This window comes from Pimephales promelas, chromosome 9 (assembly GCF_988280905.1).
Source record: "Pimephales promelas chromosome 9, fPimPro1.hap1.1, whole genome shotgun sequence".
Taxonomy (NCBI): domain Eukaryota; kingdom Metazoa; phylum Chordata; class Actinopteri; order Cypriniformes; family Leuciscidae; genus Pimephales; species Pimephales promelas.
This window is the reverse complement of record NC_142777.1, coordinates 14,388,667-14,399,073: the sequence shown is the minus strand read 5'-3', so window position 1 is coordinate 14,399,073 and position 10,407 is coordinate 14,388,667. Positions and strand designations below refer to the sequence as shown.

Below are 10,407 nucleotides of genomic sequence, written 5' to 3'. Positions count from 1 at the left end.
CATAGATGACAAAAGTAGTCATGATTAACACTAACAGAACAGTTTGTACCAATCCTGTAAAGAATGGCTCTAACATAAAGACATGTATATATATATATATATATATATATATATATATATATACTGTATATATATATATATATATATATATATATATATATATATATATATATATATATATATGGTAAAATGACTTGTTAAGGTTATAAAAATGAAAAAAAAAATCATGAATCATTTGTAATTGTTATATATTTTGTTATGGGATGTAATGGAGAATCAGAATTTCTAAATATCACATTCATATTAATCTTCTTGGGGTTTTTTATGCGATTTTGGCACTGTCCCAGTTTGCGAATAGCATATTGTTAAACTGGGACAGGGTATTAGGGTATTACTGGCAAACTGGAACAGCCATTCAAGTCATTCTTGAGGAATTGAGTTCCCATTTTATATGTCCCTCATAAATTTAGTTAGTTATATATTTAAACAAAGACTGTTAAACTACTTATTGAGCTTGCTTGCGATAATATAGGCACAGTCCAGACTGCCCAAGCTGGCTTCAGGGGGACTGGGATGTATCCAGTATAAATCCTATGGCTCATACACATTGGGGATAGTCTCATACACATATAGGGGAGGGGGTCTGCTGTACCTGCACCCCTTCTTAAAAAAGTGATGTTTATATTATTGTTGTTGTTTATAACGTTGTTTATGTTGTTAAATGTATTTCATTTATAAGGCCTACACTTAAATAACAACTGAATGTGTTTTAAATGTGCCAGTTTGACAGAGCCTTGAAAAATGTGGTTTCATTGTGTGTTTATGGAAGAGTCATCTGTGTTTAATTCTTTCTTTTCTATTGTATAGTAGAGCTCTTAAGCTATTTAGAATAGTATCATATTAGTGGCTAGACATTTGGATCATATATATATATATATATATATATATATATATATATATATATATATATATATATATATATATATATATATATAGCCTATAGCCTATATCTTGCGCATGTGCAGTCCTAAGCGCGGTGTCTCAGGACACTGACGCATGCGCAACTAAACCCGCGCGTGGCAAGATTCGGAATCTAACGGTAATTTAACTTCACCAAAGCTGAGCAAGATAAAAAATACCTTCAAACATGTATTGTAAGTAAATATTTATATCACAATTTTGAATATAAAAATAGAAACCATGTAAAAGTCATGTTGTTATCTATTAAAATATGTTTAAACTAAAGCTTATTTTGACGTATAACTTTACTAGTTGAGGAGCCAGAAGTGGAACCGTATGATCCGTTATTTCTTCCGTTATCGAAATTGGAAACTAAACTGCGAAACCGGCAGTTCCTCCACAACATGGGCAAGGTGCTAAAACTCTCCTGGCTTAAAGACAAGACGCCTGACGTGAGCGAGCTTACACTTTTGCCATCCTGTGTTTTTATTCGTTTACTGAGATAAATCAATAAGTCTTAGATGAATGAAGTGACGTAACATCCGATTAACTTAAATGTTTTTTTTTTCTCCCCAGGACGTCGAGTCAATTCACCGAATGCTGATGCCATCTTTTGCCTGCAGATGCGTGGAGAACAACGACTTTATATCTTTACAGGAGATTCTCAAGCATGTAAGATGTAGAGTGCATTAGACTATTAAGTTAGCTTCTTCTCTTTCATATGACCATTAATATAATTCTTAATCCATGCTTTATCTCTTTAGATGAAGGAAGATGCTGGAAACTATGATGGATACACTGCCCTGCACTTCGCCTGTGAAACGGGGAACATTAAAATGGCAATTCATTTACTGTCTATTGGAGCAACATGCCAAGCGACTACCCGCTTTGGTTACACACCTCTGCATCTTGCCATAAAAAACAAGTAAGTGGTTTTCACCAGTTTAAATGATTTAATTTACCTACATTTCATTTTTTACACCATTGCCTTACATATGCCAGGCACTTTGGCATGATCAAGATTTTGATACAGCGCGGAGCCACAGTAACTCAAAATCCTCTGCGAATCGGGATGGATCTTATCAAGTCAGTCTTTCAAACAACAATTAACTTGGCAGTCTGTCTGTTGTGGACATTTTCATTCAACTGTCCTCTCTAATTTAGGGCGGTTTGGGCTAAAGACTATCGGCTTGTGCATGCATGGTTCTTAGCTGGTACAAACATGAACCAGTGTGATTACAATGGACAGACTGCTTTACATGCAGCCGTGGAGAAGAGGAACAAGCTCATGGTGTCCAAACTTCTTCAACATGGCGCGACCCCAGAGGTATAATAAAAGTACATTTGTTAATATGTACAGTATACTGAACATTATGAATTTATGTTTTTTTTTTTTTTACTTTTCTGATTGGTGGCACTCTAGCAATTCAAATATTGAACCCTTATGGTCTCCTCGTGCAGCTGCAGCACTCCTGTAAATGACCCGAGGACCTAAAATTATTCTTAAAGGGGTGGTAAAACACGATTTCACTTTTCTAATTGTAGTTGATGTGAAATGTTGATGTTTGAGCTTAAAACAACATCTGCAAAGTTACAACGCTCAAAGTTTTTGAACTCGATTTTTTTAACTCCCTCGCAAAGGGAGATATTTGCTTTAAAAAAACCCCCGTTTTTTAAGGACTACAGCAAATGGCCGGTAGGGACTACACGACATTCCTCCTGGGTTGCTGACATCACTAACCCCAATATTTCCATAAACCCCTCCTTTGAGAATATTAAATGACTAAATAAGGGGGGCGAGGCCATTTTATATTGCTTTGGAGAAGAGTTGTTACAGTACACTCCACAAACATATTCAAGCCTTTGAAAAAAATGTTTACCACCCCTTTAATACAATTTTGGTCCAGAAAGCTTATGTCATTTCATTTTGATAATATTTTTTCTATTATTTGAATGGATTTTTTTTTTACCTCTACATTACTAGATTTTATCAATGATTTAATTTATTAATATAAATTATGCACATTTTTTCACATTGTTTCAACTTAAATACAAAATACTCGATTTAGACATTATAAAATAATATTTTGGGAAAGTTGAAGCATTTTTATCACATGGTGATATATGGAAACGTTATATATCTTGGTGTTCTCTGTTTTTCTTTTCTTTTTTTCATAACAGTCCAACAACAAATATTTTAGCAATATGCATATTTCAGTAAGAGTATTGTGCTTCTATTTATGTTATTGTTCTCCGTCTGTTTGGTTTGTTCTATGTCTCATGCTTATGTGTGTTCTGGATTAGGCCTATGCCAGATTGTTTTTGTTTTTTGGACAAATCCCAATTTTTCCTATTCATTCCTATGCGGGTCAAATTGACGCGAGGAAAGGGAATGCTATTTTTATTACAATCACAAACTCCTCGAATCCAGTCAACATTTTTTTGTGTATGAATTCCAATTTCCAAGGTCTTGGACCTCTCCCAAATGAAAGATGAAAACAAATAATTTCAGGTCCAAATGGCCCAAAGACAGCATAAGCCATAACCATCAACCTGTATTTGTCTTTTCCCTATCAGATTCCTGATATTTGGGGGAGAACAGCAGCAGATGACGCAAGAAAGAATAACCTGCATGACATTTTGGTGCTCTTCAACCTTCCTATTTGAAACTCACCCTTCAGCATCTCTTTTCAGTCTGTGGTGAAGGAGTCAGACACACCAGGTGACATCAAATGCAAAGGCCTTGACAAAGTAGATCACTACAAAACCGTTAACTAAAATAAACTCCCCCACTTAATGTTTACACAATAAACCAACTCAATTAAAATATATAATTGATTAAATTAATTAACTGAAACTAATCCAGGGTCTGTTTGAGTCATTTTTGGTAGAACATTCTTTTTAGGACCATTAACAAGTGTACACATTCATGTGTTGTCAGTAGGGGTTGAAGGACTATCATTTTAAAGTCGATATTCGAGTCGACATTGACTAGTCGCTGATGACGTCATTAATGAATAAGCAAATGAAGTTGTACACAGGAATGGCGAATGACACAGGCAGCGCTGCCCACAAAACTATTGCTCCTACATAACAGCTTATTTTTTAACAGTTCTTTTGTCTTTAGGCCGTTGTATTTCTCACAGATTTCTGTTCGTTCTAAACCAGATAAAAAGTAGCAAAGTAAAGATTACATTTATATGAATGCATTATGCCTGGCTTAGATTACACATTTTTTTGTATGTTACGATAGTCACCAAGGTTATTATAGCTTTGCATTTTTTATTAGTTTTTATTTTTATTTCGTTTTGAATTTTTGTTTTCAAATTCAGTTTAGTTTTAATTAGTTTTAAAAGTGGGTTTACTAGTTTAGTTTAGTTTCCATTTTTTGAAAATGCTTTGTTTAAGTTTAGTTTTTATTAGTTTTAGTGTTAGTTTTAGTCTTTTTTTGTAGTTTGGGTTATTTGTCAGGGGTAAGGTTGAAAAAGGTCAGAAAAAGAATTGTGTAATAATAACAACTCAACAAAAACATCATACAATTTTAGAAATATCTATTCAACATTAAAACCAGTACATAAAATGTAGCATACAATGTGAAATTCCTTTACCGTACCAACAATCTACATTCTTCTATATAAAAATCCCACAGCTTTACATGCATGTTTTAAATAACGTTAAAATGAAAGACATTGACAAAGACGAAAACTAAGGACGTTTGCTCTATAATTTTATTTTATTTTAGTTAGTTTTGCAAACACACATTACAGTTTTAGTTAGTTATAGTTTTTTTTTTTGTAATGGCTCGTTTTTATTTTTATTTCAGTTAACGACAATGTTTTTTCCCCATCTAGTTTTCGTTTTTTCGTAAATGATTGTAACCTTGATAGTCACTGTGTCAGATTACGCGATTTTGACTCCTAAAATCTTGTCGTGTCGTCGACAAGACACGTCAGACTACACGTTGCTTCCTGACCAGTCATCGCATGCTCGAGAAGGCGAAACTAGTAGCGAGTGACTTCCGGAAACGAACGTAAACAAACAATGGATGAAGCGGTGAGTGTTTTATGTGCTGTCCTGTGTTCAGAAAAAAGTAAAAAAAGAAAGAAAACCCGACAATGGACACATTCCTGGATTGCTCTAAGCGGACAGTATGGGCTATCAATCCTCCAAAGAGAACTTGAGGTAAAATATTATTTTCTTATATATTTTTACGTTTAGTTTGAACGTTAGCACCATCGTCTCTCTTTCGTTTCGCCATTTTTGAAAGTTGTGTACGAAAAGCTTCTGTGCTTCTATTGGTCAACCTCATACATGTGACTAAACCGTCGTGGACGACCATTAAAAAAATTAAACATGCTAGTCTTTATGTCGTGAAGCATCACAGACGTGACGTAGGTTGTCGCCCACGATGACACGAATCCCCACGACACCCTATGTCAAACGGATTGTGCCAAAATCGGGCAAAAATCATGTAATCTGAACCAGGCATTAGTGAGTGAGGAGAGACTGGCAGTGTCTCTACTAATATTGAATCTGTGGGTTTTATTTACTAAGAAATATATCCTAGAACGTTTGTTTCATAGTTATTTTATTGATAAATCACAGAACAGTCCATGCATGTACATTTTGTAACGTCCATAATAAGTTGCTGTTGTTTGTTGTTGAGTTTAGTAGACATAGCTGGCGGTAAAGAGGGACTGTTGGGATGATTGGTCAGCCTGGCCTGAGGGCTTGTATTCGCCTTTTGATGCAAGACTATTGATCTGAAAAGGAAACAAAAAAAAAAATAATCAAGATGGACTGCTTCATTTAATATGGTAGGCCTATAAACTGACAACACATTGAAGCATATTGCCCACACGCAGTATTTTAAGTTTGACATTGGTTACCTTGGCACGTGTGACGAAAGCATCCTGTCCAGCCTTCTTGTTCGCTGCCTGTCCCTTCCATGCAGAAAGAGCCGAGGCCTGGAGAGCACGGCCATAAGAGAAGCTCAGCTTCCAGGGTCTGTGCAGGGGAAGCTGGTTCATGGCATTCAGATTCACAGAGGCCTCCTCCTCACTTTGGCCACCAGAGAGGAAGCAGATGCCTGAGAACCAGAAGAGAGATGTTGTACGTTTGAAGAGCACTTAAATGGAGGCCTTCCTCTAGTGACTGGGACGAGGACTGGCATACCTGGCACAGCAGCTGGGACGGTGCGTCTGAGAGCAGTGACTGTTGCCATGGCAACCTCCAGAGGGGTGTACTTCTTGGTGCAGGAGTGTCCAGCAGTGACCATGTTTGGTTTGAGCAGAGTTCCCTCCAGATACACGTGGTGGTCAGAGAGGGCCTTGTACACAGCCGCCAGGACCTTGGTAGCAATTTGTTGAGAGTTATTTTTAATGGATAATTTGGAATTGCTCTGCTTTAAAGGGTTAGTTCACCCAAAAATTCTGCCATTAATTACTCACCCTCATGTCATTCCAAATACGCAAGACCTTCGTTCATCTTTGGAAAACAAATTAAGATATTTTTGATAAAATCCGAGAGGTTTCTGAACCACCCAACGGCAAAAATAACGACTTTATTCAACAATCTCTTCTCTTCCACGTCATTCTGCTACGCTATTCATGAAGTAAACACAGTGCAGCGCTTCCTGGTTCTACATCAGAATGCTAACTATTGGCTAACTTTGTGGATTTACGTGGAAGAGAAGAGATTGTTGAATAAAGTTGTTATTTGAATTTTTTTCACAAGAAGTATTCTGGTCACTTCATAACATTAAAGGACTACTTCACTTTTAAAAAACTTTTGCTGATCATTTACACACACACATGTCATCCAAGATGTCCATGTCATTCTTTCTTCAGTCAAAAAGAAATTTTTCGAACTCGTTCATCAAAATGAACGAATCTTTTTTCGAGTCATTTGGTTCATTCAACGTACGAAATGACTCGAAAAAAGATTTGTTCATTTTGATGAACGAGTTTGAACAGGAGAGTCACGAACTCGCATCACAGAACAGAGCAAGGCGAGCATTTGTGCTTATAAAACTTAAACTTTTTTATTTATTTTTGAAACGGCCGATCGTTTCGCTTGATAAGACCCTTATTCAAAACCCTTTGAACAGCTTGCAGTTTGTACTGAAAGTGTCTTTTGGACCTTGAACCGTTTTGTTCCCAATGAAGTGCATTACTGTATATGGAGAAAAATCCTGGAACGTTTTCATCAAAAACCTTAATTTCTTTTTCGACTGAAGAAAGAATGACAAGGACATCTTGGATGACATGGCAGTGAGTAAATTATCAGCAAAAGGTTTTTTTTTTTAAGTGAAAGTCACATGGACTATTTTAACAATGTCTTTACTAACTTTCTGGGCCTTGAAAGTTGCAGTGACGTTGCAGCCTATGGGTGGTTCAGAAACCTCTCGGATTTCATCAAAAATATCTTAAATTGTGTTCCAAAGATGGTTAGGAACGACATGAGGGTGAGTAATTAATGACAGAACTTTCATTTTTTTAGATGAACCATCCTTGTTTATTCTGGAAGGAAACTTACCTTCTCAGTGGCGTACTGGCACCGTTGCAGATCATGATCTCCGTCTGGGAGGATCTCGGGCTCTACAATGGGAACCAAGCCATTCTAAAGGAATTGAGGAAGAATTAATCAGAAGAAAAGATCTTATAGACAGTTTGGAAACAAAATGAATAGTACTGTTCAGAGGAGCCATTTAAAGGCTGTTTAATAAACAGGATTCCATGAGCCAGCCAAATTCTGTTAAGACATACCTGTTGGCAAATGCTGGCATATCTGGCAAGAACGTTAGCGTTTTCAGCTATTGCGAGAGCAGAGGGGCAGCTGTCAGAGATCTTAAGTACACAACGCCACTTGGCAAAGTCAGCACCATCCTTCTTGTACTGGGCACAGCGTTCAGACAGACCATCCAATCCTGAGTGAAACCGATCAGGCAAAGACAGTTAGTCGGGATAGATAACTGTCATGTTAAGAAGTATTTCAGTAAGAAAGTTACCCTGTGTGGTTGTCTCTCCATTTGTTCCACCCAGGCCTGCTGTGCCTTTGTCCACCTTTATGAACACAAACACAAAATTTTCATTCATAACATTACTGTCAAGATTAATGAGAAGACCCTGTAACTATGTTTTGGCAAATATCTTCAGAAAAAGCACCGAAACCTCACCTTGATGCCAACTACGATGCCCTTGTCCTTGATGACTTTTGGAAACAGAACTCCTTTGTCTGATTTCTGGTACATTGTTTCATGGAAAAAGATGACACCACCAATATTTTCAGAGATAGAATCGTCTACAGAGAAGAGGAGGTCGCGATAGCTACGACGGTTCTCTTCGGTGTTCTCCACTTTTATCTTCTGAAAACGGTTTCCCATGGTGCCTAGAATATGAAACAAACATCTAAGAACATCTGGAGAGGGATACATTTCATTATCACTACATCTTCATGCATAACACTGTTAATAACCAATTATAGTGACAGTTGAAGCACATTTATAATTTGTTGTTGATCAATTAAGACGCTTATTCATCGTCTGGTGTCGTTTAAAGCCCTTTGAAGCTGCACTGAAACTCTCACTTGGACCTTGAACCGTTTGGTTCCCATTGAAGTCCATTATATGGAGAAAATCCTGGAATGTTTTCATCAAAAACCTTAATTTCTTTTCGACTAAAGAAAGAATGAAATGGACATCTTGGATGACATGGGGGTGAGTAAATTATCAGCAAACTACTCCTTTAAGTCATTTTGCATAAAGGTGGTACTCTATCCAACGCAGTACGCCACACATTCCTACCTGTGGACTCATCTGCAGCCAAGATGCCTTTTCCAGGTGCCACAATGCGCTGGGCGATTGTGCTAAGCTCCTTCTTCTGCTCCGTAGAGAGAGCTGGAAACTGATGCGTCATCCTGGCAAGAGGAGCAGATGTACAATTATTAGCTAAAATACTAAAACCTGTAATTTACAGAACTTCTCTTATTCGGCTCACTGGGTTATTCACTCTTATCTGTAAATATTTGGCCTGACTGTTGAACTTTAGTCCAGAGAGGAACACACAGGCTCCTCCCACTGAACAAACAAGTCCAGGGTTCACACTAGACTTGAAGATTTAGCAGTTTTCTTTGCGATTATGTGCAAAAAGTTTCACACATTCGCGCAATATCATTAACAACTGTACAATACTGTTTTTATTTACACGCTGTGTATATTCAAGTTATGAATTGCCTTCCTTTTTCGCAGTACACGAAAATATTGCAAAATGCATTGTCTACGTTGATTCAATATAGATCATTTTGCGCTGTCAAACCAAACAATGAAATTGCTAATGTGATTCATGACATAAATTAAAGAGCAGAACCTACATATGTAGTGACAGTATTGCATAACACACCTGCAGTTTGAGAACAACTGCATGTTGACGTTTCAAAACGTACGATTATGTTACGTATACGTATACACATCCAAACAAGGAAGGCAACAACATAATAATATACTTGATGAAATTATTATTAATACTATTTTCGCAAGATGCAGTGACAATATAAAGAGTTTAAAAGTCGCTTACTTGACAGGTCTGCAGGTAAGTTGCACTAGTGTGTGAATGGATGGAGTGGCCTCTCCTCACTGACGACGATGGATCTGAATGGATCGGGACCGAGCGATTGGGACAAGTGAGTATTTATGTGAGGCGAGCGCAGAGGCCGGGCTGGAGTGATGCGAACGGGCGTGCTTAGACTCCGGGGACGCCATTGGCTGGAGGATTGGACGGGTGTGTGAAAATATCTGCTTATGTGGACTTTGGAAGAAGGCTTTTAACTCCAAAATGTCCATAATAGGCCTGGCTACATCCATCCTTGCACTTAGTGTAACACATATTTTAAATTAATTCGCAAAATATTTGGAAAACCATGGATGAACTGTGAGGCACAGGGTTGTGAAACGTGAGTTTTAAGTTAAAGTTGATTTTCAGGTTCTTCAGTTTCCGCATTGTCCTTCTCAAGCATGTTCACTTTGCAACCTTTCTATTAAGTCACACTTTTTGTTGTATACTAAATATCTGGAAAAGGCATTGTGCTATGTGATATTACATAAAAGAGAGCATATGAAAGAAAACATGTCGACCTTCTGCAAAATGAAATGCTTTTTAAGGTCCAGAAGACCGTTGTGTGGGTGTTTGGATGAGGAGCCTGGGACTAAATAAACACTAAATAAAAATAAAACGCATGCTGTTAGTGTTAACATACTTTCACTAACATTTCTTTGTAAGAGAAATGTGCTCAGTTGGCACCTTAAAAATACACTAAACATAAAATACTAAAAATGCCAGGCTACTCAAATAGTTAGGCTACTTTGTGTGTGTGTGTGGCCTGGACAAAAACTGCCCCCACAAACTTGACCATATTTTAAATACATAACCTATCCTTTTTTATGTTTTGGAA

At 37.2% G+C, this 10,407-nt stretch overlaps 2 protein-coding genes across 2 annotated transcripts; one reads left to right on the top strand and one right to left on the bottom strand.

Annotated features, from left to right (window-relative positions):
* The first annotated feature begins 1,072 nt into the window (after positions 1 to 1,072).
* On the top strand, positions 1,073 to 3,994 carry LOC120481575 (L-asparaginase). Its single transcript, XM_039675291.2, has 7 exons — positions 1,073 to 1,154; positions 1,273 to 1,412; positions 1,537 to 1,632; positions 1,725 to 1,885; positions 1,963 to 2,046; positions 2,125 to 2,287; positions 3,538 to 3,994. Exons 1-7 carry the CDS (start codon positions 1,148 to 1,150, stop codon positions 3,625 to 3,627), a joined length of 741 nt encoding a protein of 246 aa, XP_039531225.2. The 5' UTR covers positions 1,073 to 1,147; the 3' UTR covers positions 3,628 to 3,994.
* Positions 3,995 to 5,531: 1,537 nt separating this feature from the next.
* Positions 5,532 to 9,692, bottom strand: aldob (aldolase, fructose-bisphosphate B). The gene is made up of 9 exons (XM_039675301.2): positions 9,534 to 9,692; positions 8,765 to 8,877; positions 8,138 to 8,349; positions 7,970 to 8,024; positions 7,728 to 7,888; positions 7,498 to 7,581; positions 6,136 to 6,310; positions 5,850 to 6,049; positions 5,532 to 5,723 (listed from the first exon to the last, which is right to left on the bottom strand). The coding sequence occupies exons 2-9, from the start codon at positions 8,874 to 8,876 to the stop codon at positions 5,628 to 5,630; spliced, it is 1,095 nt and encodes a 364-aa protein (XP_039531235.1). The 5' UTR covers position 8,877; positions 9,534 to 9,692; the 3' UTR covers positions 5,532 to 5,627.
* Between the last annotated feature and the right edge of the window lie 715 nt (positions 9,693 to 10,407).